The 24,064-nt window shown below is 49.4% G+C and overlaps 1 protein-coding gene across 1 annotated transcript in view; it reads right to left on the reverse strand.

The window, feature by feature from the left end:
- Positions 1-24,064, reverse strand: part of TBCD (tubulin folding cofactor D) — a 181,426-nt gene that overhangs the window by 71,596 nt on the left and 85,766 nt on the right. Inside the window, exon 14 of the mRNA XM_007456808.1 lies at positions 7,553-7,709. Within this exon, the coding sequence (XP_007456870.1) occupies positions 7,553-7,709 (157 nt within the window). The remainder of the gene's footprint in view (positions 1-7,552; positions 7,710-24,064) is intronic.

Genomic DNA, 24,064 nt, shown 5'->3' on the forward strand with positions numbered 1-24,064 from the left:
TCACCAAAGAGCAGCTGCGGTTTAACCACTGGCCCCACACAACGCTCATTCCTCGTAAGAGGTCGATAAGGGAAGCTGGTGAAGGGCTTTTATGGGAACGTCTATTATTTTTGAAATTCTTCTTTAAGCCTGAAGTTAGTTCAAAATTTAAAGTTTTTTTGAAAAGCCACTAAATATCTGAAGATTTTTCAAGATCCAGTGTTAGTATTTGGGGTCCTTTTACTAGTTGAAGCTGAAATTAATTTCAGCAAAACTCTATTAACAGAAAGTTATTCCCTTTTCCTCTCTCAACTCTTTATTATATTATAAACTACAGCCAAAATGAGATTTTTAAAAAATACTGGGCTTAACACTAAAGGAAATTCATCAGGAGCTTCAAGGGAGCAGGGAGCTCTGTGACCTGATGGAGCCCCTGCCTCTGAGGACGGAGGCTGCGCTTCCGTGTCACCCCACCAACCAGAAGGCGAGGCTGCAATGCTGATCCCTGGCCAGACACTCACTCGCCAAACAGACAGCAGGACCAGTTAAAGATTGATTCCATTTCAACATCATAATTGTTTTTGTTAACAAAATCTGAGAAATCATTAAACTGATCAAGACATTTAATACTGTGATCTTTCAATAACCAAAAATTACACAACTACTGTTCTTTTTTTTTTTAATTGAAGTATATAGTTGATTTACAATATTGTGTTACTTTCAGGTGTACAGCAAAGTGATTCAGTTATACATACGTGTGTGTGTGTGTGTGTGTGTGTGTGTGTCTCTATTCTTTTCCAGATTCTCTTCCCTTATAGGTTATTAAAGAATATTGAGTATAGTTCTCTGTGCTATACAGTAGTTTCTTGCTGTTTATTTTATATATAGTAGTGTGTATAATGCCATTTGCAGCAACATGGATGGACCTAGAGATTACCATACAAAGTAAGCTGAAAACAAATATATGATATTGCTTATATGTGCAATCTAAAAAAAAATGATACTAGTGAACTTACATACAAAAGAGAAATAGACCCACAGACATATAAAACAAACTTATGGTTACCAAAGGGGAAAGGCGGGGAGGGATAAATCAGGAGTTTGGGATTAATGTATATACACTACTGTTCTTAACAAAAACATGTTTGGTGTTTTATTCTAAATGTATTCTCATCATTGATGGAAATTTAAGTATTATATTTGCATAAAAGTTAAGAGCCTTTTTTACTTTTATTTTTTATTATTATTTATTTATTTGGTTGTGCTGGGTCTTAGCTGTGGCAGGCGGGCTCCTTAGTTGTCAGGTTGCATGGCATGCAAACTCTTAGTTGCAGCATGCATGTAGAATCTAGCTCCCCAATCAGGGATCGAACCCAGGCCCCCTGCGTTGGGAGCGCAAAGTCTTAACCACTGCGCCACCAAGGGAAGTCCCAATAAGAGCCTTTTTAAAACTCCATAAGATCATATGTATTCTAGGAAAAGATACTAACCAAGAATTTCTGCTTTCCTTTAGCATCTGACACCAGAAAAATGTTTGTTGACCTATCTATACTGCCTCTGTACCAAAAGTTCACATTTTACACCAAATTCTGGAAACTTCCTGTCAATATATTTACCCTAAATTACAATTTTTTAATTATGGAACACTGATTAATGAGGAGAGAATGGAAAAAACGTAGAGAAGAAACTTAAAATCACCTGCCATCCTAACCCTACAGGCCACCATAACCCCTGTAAGGTCACTACTAAGTTATGCATCAAACCGCTCTGACCACCAGGACTCCCAGCTGTGGACACTCTGGCCCTGCCCGGGGCAGGCTGGGCCCAACTTCAACCTAGCTCCTTGGTGCAGCCAAGACCACTGAGCCAAGTCCAAGTTCCACTCTGTGCCACCGCCGCGCCGTGCAGGTCAGCCTGCGGGGCCTGCTCTGTGGGGCCAAATGGAGACAGCATGGCTTCAAGTCTGTCCGCTTACGCTGTGACTGAGCCAAAACATTAATGAACTCCTGTGCCGAAGGGTCCTTCCCAGCTTTGTCGTGTGCGCTAACTTCCTTCCAGCCCCTCCCCTGAACCTCAGTCGGCAGCCGCAGAAAAGGGGCTCTACCTCCTTCACTCTACCAGCACACGCTCCCCCCATCGTTACCTGGCAGTGACGGGGCCCAGGCCCCGTCCCACCACAGGTGACGCCGCTTACGTTCTCCTGCAGACCCCTCTCTGTGTTCGGTCTGAGGTGGGTCTGTGGGCCTCCCGCGCCCCCATGGCAAGGCCCAGCCCACTTGGCTCGGTCCCTGTGGTCACTTGCCACACAGCAATGATTCCTGGAGAGACAGTGTGTCGTGGGAGCCCAGCAGAAACCCCCCTGAATGACACACAGTGGTCTGCCTCTGGGCGCAAGCCTCCTGTCCCATCACGGTGAACACACCCTGCCTGTGGTCACAGGAGCAGACCCCGAGCTCACAAGGGCCACAGGGCCAGGCCACCGACTCAGACACGCAGGGTGAGGCTCATCCAAAGGCCAGCTTCTAAAGGGCTTGCGTTGGCTACAGCCTGAGAACCTGACCCTGGGGCACTAGAGACAGGCCCAACTGCCTCCATCAGGTTGTTTCTGCATTCACAAGTAAATGGCTTCAAATACTGGCTGCTTTATCCATATTTTACCAAACTTCACAGAACACAGTAGGACAAATATAACAAAACCACTTAAAAAGCACAGCTCTTAGTCAAATATAAACTCAAGTTAATTCAACAAATCCACTGTGTATATACCTAGGAATGCAACAAGTTTTAAATACTGTTCTGATTTGGACTAAATTTTGAAAATTACTCTAATTTCACACTTTCAGAACAAAACTGGCTTATCTAGAAATACTAGCATGTTTCAAATAATAGTAGGTATGACAATATGGGTTAAATATAAACATGAGAGCTCCCCCAGGGCCCCCATGTCCCATGTGCTGTGAAGTTTTCCTCAGCAGGATGGGGCTGAGCATGAGTCATGTGCTTTCACTTAGAATTTCAGAGAGAGGTGCAGGGGCCAGACTGTAGCCAGCAAGGACCACACCGACCACAGCCACTGGGGCTGGAACACTCTCAGGTATCTTCACCTGTTTGCTTTCGCTGGGAGAGTTCAAGTAATACTTCACCAGGATTTCCCAGCACAGAAAGATGGCCTGTGTCAAACAGAAAGGGACTTTCTTTCTTGTCCGAGTCAGGGGAGCTGCGTGCCTGGACCTGCTCCGAGCTCCAGGCACCTGGTTTTAGCAGGTACAGCAAAGAGCAGATCTCACCCCGAACTCAACTGTTGTTAGTTTGTATAATATTTTGTAGCAATAAAATACAAAATATACTTTTTACCTTAAGTAACAGTAACCTTGTCATTTCAAAGTCAAAAACTTTTTAAAATATCAGACTAATAATTTCTTACCCATCCGTGTTGTCTGAAAGTTTCAAGTCACATTGGTTTTGGAATAAATTACATAGACGCGGTCTTCCCTGGTGGCGCAGTGGTTGAGAGCCCGCCTGCCGATGCAGGGGACATGGGTTCATGCCCCGGTCTGGGAGGATCCCGCATGCCGTGGAGCGGCTGGGCCCGTGAGCCATGGCCGCTGACCCTGCGCGTCTGGAGCCTGTGCTCCGCAACGGGACAGGCCACAACGGTGAAAGGCCCACGTACCACAAAAAAAAAAAAACAAGACGCGCCTGTGGCTCTCTCTAAATCAGAAGAATCAAAGCTCATACCAGCTGACACAACAGCGAAACACAAGACATATTTAAAGTTCTTTTCATTCGCAGCAGAGCTAAAATGGAGTCTGAGGGGAGACCTAACAGGTGGACAGGGAGGAACACTCTGGTCAATAATTGCCACTTAAGTTTTCTCGAAAAACAGAAAGGTTATCTTCCCCCTGGAAGTCTGTCATCAAGAAACGCTGAGTGGGAACAAGACGTAGCTTTGAGCAATGCTTGCCATTTCCTGATTTTTCAGGACAATCTTGCCCTCGAGGAAGAGATCTGGGAGCCAATCCCCAGGCACTGCCCACGCTGCCCTGCTTGTCCAGCTCGCTCCGCGAGGCTGAGTCGGGCACTGCCCCTGGTGCGGGAGGGGCCCTGCAGGGTTGATGTCAACAGGAGCTCAGCTTACAAAAGAGTTTCAGGTGAGAAAATCGCTAGAAGGTGACAACCAACACACATGCTGGCAACAGGGATCTTTTTTCCTTTTCTTGCAAATTAGCTTTTGATTACTGGTGAGATGGTACTTTCCAGATAATGCACAACCATCCTCTACCATTTTAACTTTATGTGTTTCTCCCTAAATTACACTTGGCTTTTCAGGAAGGCCTATGTACTTATCCACAAAATAATTATTCCATCTCTTAATGTGTCTGAATATAACGCTTAGGAAATACAGGTTTTCAAAATCGACCAACACTAATTCAAACCATGATTAAAATGACCTAAAAACTTCCTTTTTGGTATTTACAGAACAGAGAGGGTAAGCACATATTCACAGGTGAGGGGGAAAAACAGTTCCTCAGGTTCCTTTAGGAAGGGGAGCAGGCCAGAGCAGTTCCTTTAGGAAGGTGAGCGTTCCTCCCTGCACGGCTCTCTGAGCTGGTGGCCGGCCACACTCTGACCTCTTCCTCTGTATGGGCTGAGCCCAGCCCTGCCTCATTATTACCACCACCTGATTCTTTTCATCAGATGTTTCTAGTTCATTTACAGAATTACAGTTTGATCTCAACTGTCTACTTTTGCAGGACCTACTGAAGAGTTTGTGAAAGTATAAAGATATCAAGATTTTATCATGTGCCAGGATGAATGGGCTTAAAAGCTGACAATTAAAATGTGGTCACTTATTACAAACCAAGGGAGGCTGATCTCAAAGGACACACCCTAACCGATACTCCTGGAGCAGGGAAGCGAGCGCCAGCAGCGTCCTGCATACTCACCTGGCACTATGACTCACCCTCCAGCCCGCCCGCCTGCCCGCTCCACCCACCGGGCCTGCCGTCTAGATGGACCGGGAAAGGCTGGAGCACAGGCTCCCTCGGAACCTGCCAAACTGGACTGAGAAAGCTGCCAGGCATGGCTCCAACAGGCACTTGCTGATCCAGTCCTGGGAATAGGCACAGGGGAAGGGGACAAGAGGGGCCTTTCTGAGCAGAAACTCCATGAGGCACTAACTCCAGGGTCAATTAGGAGAAATTAGGAGGGCTGTGAAGCAGGAGTCTCTGGGCTCCCCTGCAAGCTGGTGGTTTCAGTGTATGTAAACTCATCAGTGATTGCTTGGGCGTACCCAAGACGTCGGGGAAATTCAGCCTCCACGGAGATCAAAGGAGATCAAAGGAGTTTCTGCGGACGGACGATGCCACCAGTACACGTAGCTGTGATCTGTCCCTCGTGATGAGCACCATTATTTAAAATGAGTCCCAGCTCAGAAAGCTTGGTGTCCTGACCACCCACCTGCACTCTGTCCCCCCGCACATTCCAGTTCCCTCGGGGGACCCACAGTAGGGCTCAGCCCACCCCTCAGCTGCAAGTAGACCTGCATCACCCTCGTCCAACAGGTGGGCCACACAGGCCTCCACCCAGTGGGGTCGCTGGTCTCTTCAAAGCCCTCTCCCAACAGGCGCCAGCTCCAGGAAGTAACCCTCTCGCCAAAGGGGGTCTTTCCTTTTCTGAATAACAGGGCATCACCCTGAAGTAAGATGTGCCCGTGCCCCTTCAGCCTCCAGGAAAATTGGACAGGAGTCTGTGAAGGGCCGCCCACGCCGGGAATCCATATTGACAGTCACGCCACGTGAGCAAGGGCCAGGTTTAACACTTACCAGCACTTCTGCTCACCAGCTGGTACTCTGCATTATAAAACCACTGCTGAGATTAGCATTGCAATGGTATCTGCTTTTGGGTGAAAGAGGCTCCCTTCCCAAGCCCAGGGCCTGCACAGAACCCTGCTCTCTGGACCATGTATGACAGAAGGGACAGCAGGACTCAGGACCCTTCACACTATTTCTCTCCAAGTTGGTGACGAGGTCTTGTGACTCTGACGTTCTCACCTACAGGGCAATGAGAAGCTTCTCCCCGAAGCAGAGGACGTGGTGAGAGGTGGCCGCCCACCTCTGTGCCCAATGCCTCTACTGACCCTTCAGCCCTTGGCAATGCTTCTCCCATTGGGCTGAACCAAAGAGAGTCCCTGGAGAAAGCAGGGGCCCAGGTTCCTGAAACCTTCCAAGCTCTCAGCCACAAAGGTTAAACTGAAAAAAGAAGCCTTGTCGGGATGATTTAACTCTGAAATGGGAATGACCATTTGGAGCCAGATTCCCCCACATCTGCTTCTGGCAGAGGCAGCGTGGCATTTGCAGAGCCAGGCCTGGCTCAGCTCCAGGCAAGTGTCCTTGGAGGAGTGGGAAGCCGTGACACTGAATGAGACAGCACCCATCTAAGGGTTCATCATCCTGTGACTGCTGATGTAAACAATGAGCAAAACACACTTTTTTTGCTTTCATTCTCTAGTTACAGAAGCAACTTCCAAAAAGCTGAGGAGCAGAACAAGAAAGCAGTAGGCAGTGCCTTCCCTGAAGCTGCATTAAACAGCAAACGATCTCAGTTGGCAGAGCAATGAGAGAGTGGGGAACGCACACCCGAGGGCAGGAACAAGGGACAAAGGCACAGGCAGCCTGGTCTCCGCAGCCAGGCCTCTCAGGCCACGGTATCTCCACAGGCCTACTGCCCTCCCACCCCACCCGTCCCCTCCCAAGGATGGACAGGACCAGGAGGGGTCAGACACCTTTACAATCTCCTGGGAAGCAGTGCGTCTCCCTAAGCAGGGGTCAGAATCCTCAAGCTGCTCTGCAGGCTCCTCCTTCACGCGAGGGTAAAGAGTGAGAGATACAGCCTGGCCACGCATCCGGAGCAGTAAACAGGTCTGAGGACCCTCTCCGGACCCTAGAGTGGCCCACGCCCTCCGCGGCTTTCCCCCAGGCCCAGCTGGTGCTCAGAAGGTGGGAGGGACCTGATGCGCGGACCGGAGAAGGAGGAGGATGTCAGGACAGAGTTGCCGTGCGGATGCTTTGAGACCTGGGGGGTCTCCCGCTCTTTTCATGGCACCTCCTTTGTGGCATGCAGCCTCCAGGACCTGAGAACAATGTTGCAATCCATCTCCTAGGAAAAGCCATCGGATCAGTGTTATAACCATGACTAACCCAGAGGCTGCCGCCATGCTTGGCCACCTCCTCCAGCTTCTTAATCAACAACCAGAAGCAGAGACCTGACCTCCCTTTTCACGTCAAAGGGACTCCAGTCCAACAGGAGACAGGGAAAAAATTAACTCACAACATCACTATACTGAGGACATATCTGTTTTGAATTTTCCAGGGCACAAACATAGGATCCTAAAAGTAGGGCTCAGGCCCACGCGGGTGGCACAGCCTGCTGCCCTCACTGCTCTGTCCGGGAAACCAGGGGAAATGTATTTTTCCAGCCTTGTGAGGCTGAGCTGGTTTTCACTGCAGTGAAGCAGGCGAGCCAATGCTGTCACTCCTCCACAGTGATTGGAAAATCATTTAACAGGCTTTACCTTGAGATTGCGGCCACGAAGGGCTTCAGTTCCTGAGGCTCGTAGGCCCGTGCGAAGGCCCAGCACACATAGCAGGCGGCGTCCCTGACGTTGGAGCCCACGCTGCAGGCGCCCCGCTTCTCCTCGTATGTCAGCGCCTTCAGGATCACGGCGACAACTGCACATGGGAGACAGAGACCGTGATGTGGCCCAAAGTGGCACTCAGCTCCACAGACGCCGCACCTACTGTACCACAACCCTGCTGGCACCTCAGCCCCGGAGAGGCAGGTGTGAGCAACACACATGGTCCCACCCAAAGTCACTCTGAAACTCACGACTTGCTCAGAAAGGGCATCTGCAAGGAAAACACAAGTCTACCAGCTCAACTCAGGTGAAAACGTTTCTCAAAAGTTGCCCCAAAACACCTAGAGAACGGCACGGACATGCCTGCGGGGCCCACCAAAGGGACGCTGCCGGGCCCAAGGAGACACAAAGGGACACAGAGGCCACCAGCAGCAAGGGAAAGGGCTGGCATTTCACGGGAGCAGGAGGAGGGTGAGCAGCACCACCTGGGACACCTTCTGATGAGGAAAGAGTATCTGATCCAGAGGACACCGGACCCTGGAGTCCTGCTGTCAAGGGGCCCACGAACGATAGACGGGCTTCTAATTCTGCAGTTATCAGCTGGTGAGCAAGCTCGGAGGGAGGAGACCCGTTACACAGGGGTCCTAGCTCTGCTCAGAGGGCATCTGTGACCTCACCGAGCTTTAGGGCTGAGAACTAGGACGACAAAGCAAAGCCCATGGTCATTCTGTGCTAACTTCAGGGATAACCCAGATACATTTACTTACCTAAAACACCTGTGATATTTAAAGTAATTTGAAGTACATACAGATTGTCCTTCTGGTTCCATTTTAAAATGTCTCACTGAGTTTTTAATAGTGCACATGTAATTTTTGATTTTATAAAGAGAGGAGAGAATTTAAGACACATGGTAAAAGCACTGTAATGTTTAAGGGAGCTGAAATTGTACTGTATTTACCTATTAAATTTATCAGATTCATGTATTTCAAGTACTTGGGAAAGGTTTGCTTATTAGAGACATGTCCTTAAAAAAAAAAAATACAGGGCTTCCCTGGTGGCGCAGTGGTTGAGAGTCCGCCTGCCGATGCAGCAGACACGGGTTCGTGCCCCGGTCCGGGAAGATCCCACATGCCGCGGAGCGGCTGGGCCCGTGAGCCATGGCCGCTGAGCCTGCGCGTCCAGAGTCTGTGCTCCGCAATGGGAGAGGCCACAACAGTGAGAGGCCCGCGTACCGCAAAAAAAAAAAAAGAAAAGAAAAAGAAAATACATAACACTCACGCATAGGGTTTTAAAAGTATCAAGGTACTGAATTAATTTTATAAATGAACAATTGTTTAAAGCCTCTTAAAATGATTATAATAGTAAAATGTAATAGAAATAACCTTCAGAAAAATTTTAACTAACAATTCAAAGGTAGAGTATTAATTTTTTTAAATCACACTCAATGAAATTCTCTGAAAGAACATGCTGAAGACTGAACATAGTTTGATCCGAAACAGACAACGATGCTGCCATAAAGCACACTAAACAGCTCCCATGGCGTTTAGAGAAGTATTAAAAGTGAAAATGAAGGCTTCCTTGGTGGCAAAGTGGTTGAGAGTCCGCCTGCCGATGCAGGAGACACGGGTTCATGCCCCAGTCCGGAAAGATCCCACATGCCGCAGAGCGGCTGGGCCCATGAGCCATGGCCGCTGAGGCTGCGCATCCGGAGCCTGTGCTCAGCAACAGGAGAGGCCACAACAGTGAGCGGCCCGTGTACCGCAAAAATTAAAAAAATAAAAATAAAGTGAAAATGAGTATCTGTTCTGAGAAGATGGCGTGGCCGCACATGCCAGCTCCCGGGCACCAGGGCAGAACCGCTTCCGTGGATCACCATCCAACACTGGGCCACTGAGCACAACAGTGGACGGGCAGGTACAGAGCCCACGCCCCCCGGGAGGCCAGGGGTGGGAGCACATTCTTCTATCTGTGCACACGGCCAGAGTCTCCCTGTCCCAGCAGCACCACCCCTCAGGCCACGTGTTGCAGACACGGCGAGAGATGTCCAGGGTAGAACTGGAACATGGTAGCGTCCCATGTGGGGCAGGTGGTACCCAGACAACTCATGCACTATTCTCATGTGCATGAACTGGTGTGAGCGTGTGAAGGTCGATGCACAAGACAGCAGGGGAGATCAACCACTGAACAAAGCGAACAAAGAAAGAGCCAGAGAGCCAGCGGTGAGACAGATAGGGTCACAAAATGCACCAAGTGACCAAAGGCACAGCCAGAGGGGACCAGCCCTCCCTGCGGCAGCCCCACCCTCTCGGGCACATCTGGACTGGGATCTCCCCTGGGTCTGGGCACCTCACTTCTCTCTTCTCTATCTTCTCTCTCTGCTGTAATCTGCAGTCTGAGAAAAGACACTCAAGGTACAGGTTTAAGAAAAATGAAGCACCAATTATTTGCACATGCAACTATCATCACAGAAATTATCTTCCAAAGAAATGTACCTAGAAACAGTCTTAGGCAAAAAATCAAAAGAAACAATGGCAGAACCATGAATATTACATACAAATGTCCCCTCTGCCTTTTGCATCTAAAGACTTTTGATTCTCCATAGAGAGCAACAAAAAACAGATTTGATTCTGTACCATTTATTTTGTATACATGTGATGATTACTTTTAATAAGATTTGTAAATGTTCACATAAATTTACTTGAAATTACACAAAATAAATGTACTCCAAAATAAAAATCTCAGACATTGTGTTATCAGTTATATGCATCTCAACCAGGACTGAGGACCTCAAGAACATGTTTCCTCAACATTAGCAGCACCGCAAGGGCACCTGCACTCAAAGCTCTGGCCAGGCACCCACGCTGTGGACACCAAGGTCACTCACGCCTGGAGCTGGCCTTATTCCTCCTCCGTGCATGCTGAGGACTCCAAACATGGAGCCACTCTCTTGCCAAGTTCTCATGTCTTCAACCCAACGGCAGTACAACACCCCACACGGGATATGCAAAGGCCCCTCAAATTTCACAACGTCTGAAACAAAGCCCATCTCACCCACACATCCCATGTCAGCCAGTGGCCCATGCCCCTCTGGGGCACAGTTCAGGGCACAGTGGTCATCCCAGGCCTGCCCCTCCTTGCTTCCCTGTGTCCAGTCAAGGCCTGCCCCACCCATAGCAGCCACACCTCTGCAGAGGACCCCTTCACTCTGGTCCAGCATCTCCCTGCCCAGCCCCTCCATCACTGTTAGACCACTACCAGCCTCAGCCTCTGGTTAGCCTAGTGACTCACCTCAGCAGAGCAGAGCCCAAGCTGTCCATGACTCCCTCTCGTGAGTGCCCCAGGGCCACTACACCAATTCCACATTGGCCTCGCATCTCTCTTGGCCACAACCAGGTGCATGCCACCCCTCCCACCTGCAAAGTCCCCAGAGCCCTCTCTGCCTTGCATCATACCCTGGGAGCACCAGGCAAACTTCCCTGAGCAGGAGCCACTGAAGCTAACCAGGGTCTGCCTCCACCAGTCAGCACACCAGGAACTAAGCTCAGCTTTCTGAAAGAGTACCTGTCCCTCTTTGTCTACCTCCTAAAACTGAAGCATACAGTTAAGACTCACAGAGCGTGTATACTCAATGTTCACTGAAGCACTATTTATAACAGCCAAGACACAGAAGCCATCTTAATGTCTAACAACAGATGAATGAATAAAGAAGATGTAGTGTACATATACACAATGGAATATTACTCAGTCATAAAAAAGAATGCAATAATGCCACTGGCAGCAACATGGATGGACCTAGAGATGATCATATTAAGTGAAGTAAGTCAGACACAGAAAAGACAAATATATGATATCACTTACATGTGGAATCTGAAAAATAGTACAAATGAACTTATTTACAAAACAGAAATAGACCCACGGACATAGAAAACAAACTTATGGTTACCGAAGGAGAAAGGAGGGAGAGATAAATTAGGAGCTTGGGATTAACATATACACAATACTATATATAAAACAGATAACCAACAAGGTCCTACCATATAGCACAGGGAACTATACTCAATATTTTGTAATAACTTTTAGGGGTTAAAGAATCTGAAAAAAAATGTATATGTGTTTTATATATATATATATCTGAATCACTGGGCTGTACACCTGAAACTAAAATGACATTATAAATCAACTATACTTCAATAAAATAAAATAAAAAATAAAAAGACTCACGGAGCATGTATAAATGCCAAACCAAACCAGAGGACACTACCACAACTGTTTCAGATAAAGTAGTTAAATCTAATTAGCGATTTTAAAATTATTATCCAAACTTGAACTAAACCAAATCTGTAATGCTTCAAATTGGTCTTCATTTGTCTTACCTGGAAAAGTTCTAGTTTACCTGGAATTACTCCTAGTTTTCTAGTGTTGTTCGTATTCACTCTCTGTGTTAAGAGCATAGCCCATTCATGGCCCAATGCATGTCAAAACGAACAGGCTGTGGCACCTTGAGGGGAAGCATCGCATAAACTCGCTCTCACTGCCGCCCCAGATTCTCTAAAACCGCCACTTTACCCAGCTGCCCAGACACTTCTGGGGAAGACTGTTCAGCAACTCTATAGCCTGAGGGAAATCTGGATGCTAACTGCTGAGTCCCAATTTATCCATCCATTGGACAAAATCAATTTCAAAATAGACAACTATGAATGACAGCGGTCAGTACTGTCCACTTCTACTTCAGGTGGACGTCGCACCCAACTACTACACTGAGAAATGCTCAGGGCCCCCAGGGAGAAGTCCACCTCCACAGGGACACGGCCCCACCCTCGACATGCTTGCCACTGAGGCCCGAGTAGCTGAGGGAGCCTGACCCCAGGTGATTGTGAGATGGCTCGTGAAGTCGACCAGTCATGAGGAAAAGGATACGCACTGTCATCTGTACCCACTAACAGATGTCTGCCTCAGCACAACACAGACCCCCTCACAGCTGACCGGCATTTATTGGTGGGAAAATCGGCAGACTAGGAGGTCCAACCATAGACTCATCTGGCCCACTTCCCTGTCTCAAGGGTCGGGACCTGCGCACCCACCACCCGTGTGTGGCTCCAGGTGCCAGTCTTCACTCGCTCCACAGACTCCTTGGCTCTGCTCCCCGGCCCATCCACTTCTCTGTCTCAAGGAATGGAAGGTCAGTTTGTGAGAGGGCAGTGGGAGCCGTGTGCTGCACACGGCCTCAACCCTACTTGAGAGAGAAAAGATCGGTGAGAAACGTGAGCTCTGAGTTCTGTGTGGCAAGGTGACCCCCACAAACCCCAACTTTGGTCCCTGGCACCCATACATACGCATGTGATGTCCTTGGGTAGCTGCCTGACCCTCCACCGACATGAAGGCACTGGACTTCCCTGTGCTCTCCTGCATCCTCCCACAGAGCTAGGTCAGAGAAGTAGAGACCCAAGCCCGCCTGGGCCTCAGGGTCTCACTGCCGGCCCTGCCCACCCATGTGGCCATGCTGCCGTAGCTGGCTGGCAAAGCCTCCTGGCAAGTCCCACCGCAGTCCTTGGCACACGGGCAGTTTCAAAATCTTTCTCTCAAAACCTCCAGTGGCCCATTTATAACACCTGCCACAAACATGAGTGGATGGCATCCAAGTGCAGGTGAAGACGTGCTGCCAGCAACGAACACAGGCCTCGCTGCTGGACTGGGGTCTGAGAGAGGCGACTACGCAGCCACTGACAGCAACGGTGGGACACCTGCCTCACAGTCACTGGAAAGGAATTTGACTTTCACAAAGTAAAAGAGCTCAGAAGGAGAGAAAGCAAGATGATGGATTTCTTCAAAAAGAAAACTGGAAAGTGGGGCTCTAGGCTCCAATTCATCCCAAGGTGGTAGTAAGTACCATGCCCCAGGGGTAGAAGGACAGGGTCGGGCCTGCTTCTGCTGCTCCTGGGCAAGGCCCATGGCTGCCCCCGACCTCTCAGGCCTTCACCAGCCTCTTCTGTGCGAAAGTATGCTCTGGGCTTCCAGCTCTGATATCCAGGGACAGGAAGACAAGAGAGAAACCAGCCACAGTCCATGCAGGGTACTGAGCAATCACAGAGCTTTGGGGGAGGAGGTGGTACATGAAGTAGAAATAGTCTTTGCCCTAAGCTTTTATAAGAAGTCATTATCAGAGAAAAGAATTCAAAAACTAACAACTCTTTCCAGATCCAACAGGTTGAAAATACAGAAAACTCTTCAATAGCATTGAACAAAGACCTTTCTCACGGTTCCAATTACACACTGCAAATACATGTCAAATATATAAGATTCCCCAGAGGGCTTCCTTTTGGCAACCCAGAGTCCAGCAATGTAATTTAAATACCCTTCTCTCTAGACAGCATGTCATTTGTCTAACACCAATAGCCTAAGGACAAAGGAGCCTCCAGGTGAGAGAAACGACTTAACCCTCAGAGCACCAAGTCCCCACTTGCAAGGCTTACAAATGCACATCTCCAGAGGGCAGGAGGAACCCAGTGTACTTTTCAGCATCCACAAAAAAATCATCATACAGCCAGCACAGAAGTTATGTGTTTTGATAAGTAATGAATTATACTAATTTAAAAACAAACTCATCACATAAGGAATATCACTGCATGGGGCCAAGTCTCCCAGGATCACTGGGCCATGTCTCCTGAGATGCACTAGAATGATATCTCCCAGGATGCACTGGGCCAAATCTCCCAACACACCCTAGAATAACATCTCCCGGGATACACTTGGCTGAGTCTCCCGAGATGCCTCTGAGCCTGGGCACATGATGGCGCTGTCTGGGGAGCCAACAGTCAGACCACGAACCTGCTTGCCCAGAGTCTGAGCCCAGGAAAGTACCAGTTTCCCGGGAGCAGGTGTGGCCATCACCACAGAACTTCTACTTCATCCACCAGCACAAACAGCCATCATACCTTCCTAAAGAATGCAGTCCAACTTGCTCAGAAAAAAATATGTTGAATTTTCTGGGGGAGAGGAAATGACGGACAGAAAATCTGGTTCCACAGATGTAGTTTTCGGTTCCCACAGGACATCTGAAAAACTGTCCCGAAGGCCCTTAGCTGACCTGTGGGCAGCACTGCCAGCCACAGCACCAACCACTCAGACTTGCACACTGGCCTTCCTTGGAGGGTGAAGGACCCCCGCCCCACAGACACCGGGAGACCCCAGCCAGGGCTCGTCTCCACAGCGCATAACGGAACGGGATCTTAGCAGCATCCTGTGCGGTTTAGGGTGGGCCCCTGGTTACACTCTCCCCCAGGTGCCTGAAGCACACTCACCTGCCACAGTGGGAGCACCCATAAAGCCCTCTCCCTTTCCACAGAAAGTCACATGGCTGTGCTGGTCCAAGAGCCCTCCCACGCATCCTCCCTATGAACAAGACCCCCTCCACCACTGCCCACGGTGCTGTGGCTCAGAGCCAAGGCTCAGCTGTCGAGAAGCCAGGAACAGACGCTCTCTCACCAGGTGCTCTGAAAACACAAGTTCCCAGCACATGTGAAGCCCACAGTCCAGGCTAAGTGGGTACAGCCATTACTGTGATGCATATTTAGCCAAGATAAGTACTCTCCTCACAAGAGAAACACAATGGCAAGACAGAAGGAAGTTACTGTTTTAGCCAGCGAAGTCTTGCCTGAGGGCAGGACCTTCTGAAATGCTTAACACAATCACAAAGCAATACTGAGGCAAACAAGAAGCACCTACTCTTCCATCTGATTGTGCCCTATCCCCTCGGTGTACAGGGCAGTTCCTGCCACATCACCTGCTCAAAGGAAGTGATTAGCAAATATTCCTGCATAAAGCATCTCAAACCTCAGTAGATCAATACACTTAAACTTTTAAAGCAAATAACAAACGACGGAAATGTGGTATAATGGATAAAGATGGGATGGCAAATACACGTAAGGAGTGCACATATATCATACGAACATCCCAACCTAAAAAGAGGAGAAACAGCAGATGAAGAAAGTTGAAAAAATGTGAATGTTGAAAATAAGGACAAGAGAACCATTTCTGAAGATCACACGGACAGAACCTGACTTTCAACAAAATCCCCAGACATGCATGTTGATGCAGCAGGCCATGTGGCCATGACCCACCTTGACCCACCCACAGGGCTGTGGGCAGAACGCCTACAAGCTGACCCTGAACTAGCAAGTCCATTGCCAGGCACTTGTCCTGAGGAGACGGTGCAGGCACTGGTCTATGCTCAAGCCACTCACCATGGACTCAGGAGGAGCGGGTAACAAAGTGGTGAGGGCAGCTTTGCAGTCAGACGGACCTGATCCTGTGTGCCTAGGCCTCCTGGGGAGTGTCCCCAAGTTGTCACGAGAGCCGCACTGCTGCGACCATGGTTTGTAACAGCAGAAATAAAGCCCTGCTACAACGGGGAGGGGAATGGGAGGTGATTAAATACAACAGAACCATTCAATGCAACTCAAACTGCCACCCAAAATAATATTAAATGACAGGAGAACACTCAGAACCCCCAAGTACACTAATACTTAGTCAATGGCTCATGTGCTGAAACCAGTGACAATCAGTACTCACTCTGGGCCAGGCCCTTGTCCAACTAACCTTGAGAGGTGGGGAACTGAGGCATAGAGGGACAGCCCAGGACTTGGACTGCATAGCCAGCCCATGCATCACACTGAGAGAGCCCCAGATCACTCACGCTCACGACCCCCATCTGCCACATCAACAGGGCTGATCTCCAGGCAGCAAGATTCCAGGTTTCCTTAGCTTCTTCTTTATGTCACTGTCCCAAATGTCCATAATGAACACACATGATCCTCACGATCATTAAAAAAGACAATACAACACTTTAAAATATGGTTCCGCACTTTTCCACTATTCAGGGGGCACTGCTTGGCCGCAAGGCCAAGAGCAGGTGAAGGACTGCCTGGGACACAGGACAATCGCTCCTCAGGGTACACCGGCCAGTGTGGGTCCCAGGAGTCTGACACCTGAGACAGGATCGCAGTGGGGATCCTTCTCAATATCAAACACATTTACTCCATTTAGCAGCCATTCCTACGTGGAACATGGATCAGAGAAGAGAGGAGGACAAATCAAAGAAGAGTAAACATTAAAACGACCTGTGTGCTCACTTCAGCAGTATATATACTAAAACTGGAATGATACAGAGAAAATTAGCATGACATCACTTATATGTGGAATCTAAAAGATGACACAAATGAACCTATCTACAAAACAGAAACAGATCCACAAACACAGAGAGCAGACTTGGGGTTACCAAGGGAGAGGGGGTTGGGGGAGGGATGGAGTAGGAGGTTGCGGTTAGCAGATGTAAGCTATTATACACAGAATGGATAAACAAGGTCCTACTGTATAGCACAGGGAACTATAGTCAATATCCTATGATAAACCATAATGGAAAAGAATATTAAAAAAAAAGAACGTATGTATAACCAAATCACTTTGCTGCACAGCAGAAATTAACACAACAGTGTAAATCAACTATACTTCAATAAAAAAATAAATATGAACTACCAAAAAAAAAAGGACTTCCCTGGTGGCACAGTGGTTAACCTGCCTGCCAGTGCAGGGGACATGGGTTCAAGCCCTGGTCTGGGAAGATCCCACATGCCGTGGAGCAACTAAGCCTGCGTGCCACAACTACCAAGCCTGTGCTCTAGAGCCCACGTGCCACAACTACTGAAGCCCACGCGCTCTAGGGCTCGTGCTCCACAACAAGAGAAGCCACCACAGTGAGAAGCCTGTGCACCGCAACCAAGAGTAGCCCCCACTCGCCGCAGCTAGAGAAAGCCCACGCGCAGCAACAAAGACCCAATGCAGCCAAAAAATAAATTTTTTTAAAAAAAGAAAAAAATTGAAAAAAAAAAAGATCTGACACCAGTTGAGGTGACAGAAAGACAGAAGGTAAGCCCCCCACAGCAGTACCCCACCACACACACAGGGGTCCTCCTCCAGCCCACAGCAGCCCACCCCACCCCAAGCAGGTACCCCACTCAGCCCACAGTGGTCCCCCCACTCACCCTTGGGGGTGGCCATGACAGAATGCCAATGAAGCCAGGTGGCTGACAACCTTTGAGGCCATGGATTCCTTGTCACTGCTACCACAGCATCCACCCAGGTGAGATCGGGCACCTCTTTCCTCCCAAGGAAAGTACTGAAAGTCAAAGCAAGTGCCCAATACAGGAAATGGCACTGTGACTGCCGTGGTGAGTTTCCACGAGGCTGGACGAGCAGGTACACTTTCCACGGGAACTCCTGGTTAGACTGTTTATAATAAATATCTGGTGTCTACCTGGTACAGAAACAAACCGTTCTAAACCAGCTGGTTCCAAGTAACCCTTCGAGTAACCTTGGGCTCAACGTGCTCAGCCAGTTTACTCGACCTTCTGCCGTGGGACACAATGCCGAAAACACAGACTTCACATGATCCCAGGTGTCCAAAACTTTAAATAAAGACCTCAGTCAGGAGAGTGCTTTTCTTTAAATAATTATTTTTTACATGTCACTTTTTGGACTGTACTGTAAAATAACCTGAACAAGTATCTTTCCTATTTTAAGAGACAATCTCACATCTTTTAAAAAAAAAAAATCAATTAAAATACACCAACATGTTAAGATAGAACATAAGCAAAAGCACCTCCTCTCTTGGGTACAATAACCATCCAAGAGGACAGCGGTGGCTCCCTCCAGAGCCCAGTCCCCCCAGGGTGCTACTGCGGAGGCCCCACCCCAGGACTTCAGGGGGTTAAGATCTTTAACTTGTCATGACTGAGGTCAGGGGTTGACTTTCCAGCCAACCAGTGTGGCTTGGCAGTTGACCTCCTCCTGGTCCAGGTCTGTGCCCACGTCCCCACCATGACTCGCCCCCCGGACAGCTGACGTGTGGTCATCCCAAGGAGTGGCATGATGGGTCTGTATACCGTGAGACAACTCAGTGCTGGCTGGCACTTCTGACCGTGGTAAGGCCGGCTGTGAGTAAAGAGATGACCTCTACAGCAGTAGTTCTCTGGCGCAGGGGAAATGAGCTGCCGGTCCCGTGAAATGAAACATGACTTCCACGTGCTATGAAGATGATGCTGAACATGAGGCAAATATGAGAGACTGAGCAACTGAGCCTTCAGGAGGGACGAGAGGCCTCCAAGGAGGAAACGGAAATCAAGGGGTCCCCGAATTCCCTACCCCCAGGCCCAGAAACAGGACAACCTGCACCATCTGCCACCACCACCCAACTGCGTAATAAACAAACAACAGGACAAATCGACAGGGCTTCCCCACAGCCACGCTCCAGGGGCCAGCTGGTTCCAAGCAGGCCAGAACAGGAACCGATAGCTGGACCTCCATCAGTGAGCACTCACAGGGCCATCTGCCCCATCAGCACACTCGGGAGCTCAAAGAACTACTGAAAAAGGACAGGAGTGTACCCACCGCAGAAGGTAAGCAAAGACGGGTGGACAACAGCAGTGAGGACAATGTCCCGGGTAGACGTCAGCATAGGACATAGTAGGTTTTATACTCTGAGGACAAACTGCACTTTCCATGAAATCAAGATGCTGGACCCCTCCACAGAGACCTGGAAGAGCAAGTGAAGTTAAAAGGCACATGGAAGGTTCCTCGTTTTTCTCTCCAAGAAATGAGCCCATGAAGAAGACTCCACGGGAAGAGGAAGGACACCATGCAGCATTCACTTCATTTAAGATGCTCCTAAGGGGCTTCCCTGGTGGCGCAGTGGTTGAGAGTCCGCCTGCCGATGCAGGGGACACGGGTTCGTGCCCCGGTCTGGGAAGATCCCACGTGCCGCGGAGTGGCTGGGCCCATGAGCCGTGGCCGCTGAGCCTGCATATCCGGAGCTTGTGCTCCGCAACGGGAGAGACCACAACAGTGAGAGGCCCGCGTACCGCAAAAAAAAAAAAAAAAAAAAAAAAAAGATGCTCCTAAGAACAGACTCATGGAACATTTCCAGCATTGAAAACTGTGATGTGTACATGACAGAGACATTTCTCTGTTTAATCCTGATGGTGCTATGTTAGCTCACTGACCTGCCCCTGAATGTGAACCGGCATTTGAAAGGCTTGAGGACCACACCTCCCCTTGAGTGCGGGTCCCCCGCCCTGAACCACGCCCTTTCTCCCGTCAAGGTGGTCCAGGCAGGCATCAGAGTGCCAGCATGTGGAGAGGAGTCAGAGCACAGCCCCCAGAGCGGCCTCCCACCCACACCATCTAGCATGTTGCCTTGCACACAGCAGGTAAAAATGTTCTGAGTGAATCAGAGTGTTTCTCCTTTCTCCAACAACACAAATCCCTTGCAATTTTTTAAACTGCTTAAGCCATCCCTCCTGGAAACATTTCCCTAATGTTTCACACAAGCATAATCTTCTTTATAACTGAAGGATAACAGATACCTCTCTACCCCCTTTGAAATATACTTACCATCAGCAATCTATCAGCTTCTCCAAATTTTAGGTATACAAACAACAGAGTCTAAAGCTTTTGGAGGAAAACCTCTTTCCCCCTTCCCTCGCCCACCTGTCACCTAGCCTAAAGAAACTGTGGCCACGCAGTTGGCCTGGGAGTAGGGTGAGTGCCTGGACACTTTGTGGACGATACAAGGACAGGGACAGGTGGGACCGCGGTCTGGTTCTCTCATCACCAGCCCCTGGGCTACTGGGAAGTCACAGAAAGAGATTAAGGTCCAATCCTCACTTCTCCAACCACATTAACAAGCCTCCCAAAGAGGGAGCATGTGAAAGCGAGCAGCTACTCTCCATCCGGGTGACCTGCCCCCACATCCCAGCCACTCCAAAGGAGCAGAAGAGCCGAAGCACAAGGCGAGACTGCCTGCTGAGAAGATCTGCTAAGGAGGGCCCCCAGGCCTGGGGTGGCCGCCTGGATGTTTAGAAACCTCCGCAGGTAACTGATTCCTTGGCCACGGTGGGAACCAAGTGCCTTAATCTAGCTCTCAGCTGGCAAACAGTTCCTAAGCTGAACATCACATCACCACCCCACTGCACTAAAAGTCAAATAAAACTGCTTAGAAATAATTCTCAGAAAAATACAACCTTCTACTGACAGACTCCCTTTTAATTTTTTCAACCCTGAAAACCCAAATTTTCAGTTTCTCTAAGATCAAAACATTCTACTCCTTCTAAGTCACCGACAGGCCTCCCCCGATCTGCGAGGAGGAAGAGCCTCCCAGGAGGAGGGAGCGGGCGGCCCCCGCGCCTCGTCCCCACTGGACCCAACCCGGGGCCACCCGCCCTGCAGAGCCTGCGGCCGCAGCACACACTTCCCGCTGAGTCAGGGCTATGCATGAGCAGCTGTCACCTCATCAGCAGCGGTGACGAGCAGCCCCACAACGCCTGGAGCGATGCCATCGAACAGGGTCTCTCTCCTCACCCGGCTGTGGTTTATTAAATTCGAACTAGAGGACACCAAGTGAACCCAGGGGAAGCTGTCACTGGGAAAACACAGGCACGAACCCATCCCACTGATGTCGCCCACACCTGGCCCAGGTGCCCACCGTGTGTCCCAGGGGCTAGGACTAGGGGACAAAGCTCTCCCACCACCCCAAAACTGAGGTGAGATGTGAACTCCCATGGGGGCAGCCTGAACCCCCCAGGAGGAGGCCCCGCCCTCGGCTGTCACAAATGTTTCCCACTTTCTCAGTCCTGGCAAAGCCGGAGCATCTCCTGGTTCTCAGTTGTCACACTGGGTGCTGGCTCCCCAAGGGGCCTGCCCAGCCTTAGTCTATTTTCTCTGTCAGAACTTTCTTATCAAGCCACCTAGGTAATGGTTCTTGTCAAATTAAACTCTCGTGATCTCTGAACGACCCTCCTCAGGGAGAGATAACAAAGGCTCTTTCCATCTCTCTGCGCTCCGCCTAGGACACAGCACCAGGGGACCAGTGCCTGTCCGTCCTGTCTCTTTGACCAAGGCCACGGGAGGGGGCGGGACAGGGGAGAGAACTCGGCTGTGCCGCTGGCGCAGGAAACGCCCACAGCTGATGACAGAGTGGCCCAAGTACAACAACTTGAAAGAAGCAAAAACAAGCGCTCCGGAGAATTAGAGGCTTAACCAGGAAGTCAGGGACCAGTTCTGCCACTGACTCACAGCCTTGGATTCCCGGCAGCAGTGCCCAGACCACCGCTGGCCCCAAGAGTGTCCATGGCACAAATGTCAGGACTGGCAGGCCTGGAGGACCATGCTGCACGAGAACCCACCTCACCGAGCTGAGGGTCACTGGACCAGACATGCGGCCCAAGGTCAGACGGCCAGGATGAGTAAGGAGGGTGAATGTTAGACAACAGGCCACTCGCGTTTGATTGATGACACGCCCACGCCTGGCTGGGGCCAAGTTCTCTGAAGTTTTCTTCTCTAATCTCACCACCCGGGTCACTGCCTTGGACAGCTGGGACAGGGGAGTGTGGATGGCAGACTTCTAACCACAGGCTGAGGATCTTTCACAGCCAAGCTGCCTGACCTGCCCCAGTGACCTCCCACACTGACCTCCCAGGGTGACGCAGACCCTCAGGCATAAGTATGCCTGCACGGCAGGGAGAGGTCCCACCAGGTAGGGGCAGAATGTGGCCTCATCCTCCCTTTGTCCAGAAAATGGCAGGTCTCCGCCCCCACCACGGGTCTCTCCCGACGACACAGCCCAGGCAGAGCTCCATCCTCACTTCCTCAGCCCCCAAGCACCTCCCTGCTGCCCGCTGCACCCCTGCAAAGATCTGGACCCACCTCAGGGCTACACTTCAACTCCCACAGCACCCAAGCACAGGGCAAGGAGAGAACAGTGCAGCAGGGCCTGGCCTGCCACGCAAGAAATCAGGCCAGTGCGTCTTCTCCTGGAGTGACTGCTGGGCTGCTCCCCAGGGCACTCCTGCAGGCTCACTTCCTGAAGCCTGGGACCAGGGACCCACCGGCGCGGAAGGCAGAGCAGCAGCCCCACGGCTTTCACGGTGGGGGCCGGGTAGGGAAGCGCCCAGGGGGTTCCTTTGGCAGCGAGAGCCACTGTGCACCAGGCAGCCTCACCCATGGGGGCAGGGGGCGTGGGGCAGCACGGAGAGGGCACGGCTACCTCACCCCAAGCACACTATACCAACCTCGTCCTGGGGCCACGTGCCCACCCAGATGTGTCACCAGGAGACCTGCTAACACGCTACTTTCATGAGCAGACCTGAAATTCAAGTGAAATGGACCCTCCAGCTGTCTTCCCTGTGTAAGTAACTCCCCAGTCAAGTCGGCCAACCTGCACTGGACTTTAAACACCAAATGGGCCTGCTGCTAGCGGAAACAGATGATAAAATTAGGGAGGTATAGAAATAAATTACTTTAGTAGGCAAAGGGTTTTCCCAGGTAGCAAGGTTTCTCATTGATAAATCCAGAAAAAGATTTTCCATTAAAATAGCATAAATATTATCAACATGTCTAAAATAATGAACTATGTAGACAGACATTACTTTCTGAGCACACTGTATATAACACATACACAACCAAATCACTTTATATTCATAAATGTCACAATCTTAGTTTTGACCCAAACTATGAATTTCAACTCTTAAATATAACATATATAAAGCCATATTATACAAGATGTTTTGTCATTTGCATGGCTTCTATACATGTGTTAAGTATAAATTCTAAACACATACCACTTAGAAATGCATAATACTTCCTTCATCAAACTATGAATTCTTTCATAAACAATCTCAATTCTAATTAAAGAAGTATCAAATGTTTAAAAACAAAAAAATTAAAGATACCCTTTAAAAACCCATACGCGTGCATGTGTGTATATGTACATATACAAATACACACTCACACTCCAAAACTGCACACGTAAAAAGAACTCAAATGAAAGAATTAAAACAATGGTAAGGGGGACTTCTTTGGCAGTCCAGTGGTTAAGACGCCACACTTCCAACGCAGCAGGCGCAGGTTTGATCCCTGATCGGGGAACTAAGATCCCACATGCCTTGTGATGCGGCCAAAAAAAAAAAAACAATGGTGAGGGAATTCCCTGGCTGTCCAGTGGTTGAACTTCCGCACTTTCACTGCCAAGGGCAGGGGTTTAATCCCTGGTCGGGGAGCTAAGATCCTGCAAACCTCGCAGTGTGGCCAAAAAACAAAAAGTGAAATTTTTACATCAAAAATGACACAATACACATATAAGATCAAGAAAAATACACAACCACAGAACTGGTGAAAATATTTGCAAATTGTCTACCTGATAAGGGTCTAGAATCCAGAATATACAAAGAGCTCATACAGCTCAACAACAAAAAGACAAACAACCCAATTTAAAAATGGGCAAAGGACTTCAATAGACATTTCTCCAGAGATACACAAATGGCCAAGAAGTATATGAAAAGATGCTCAACATTATTAGTCATTAGGGAAATGCAAATCAAAGCCATAATCAGATACCCACTA

The sequence above is a fragment of the Lipotes vexillifer genome, unplaced genomic scaffold, assembly GCF_000442215.2.
Source record: "Lipotes vexillifer unplaced genomic scaffold, Lipotes_vexillifer_v1.1 scaffold299, whole genome shotgun sequence".
NCBI classification, from domain to species: Eukaryota; Metazoa; Chordata; class Mammalia; order Artiodactyla; family Lipotidae; genus Lipotes; species Lipotes vexillifer.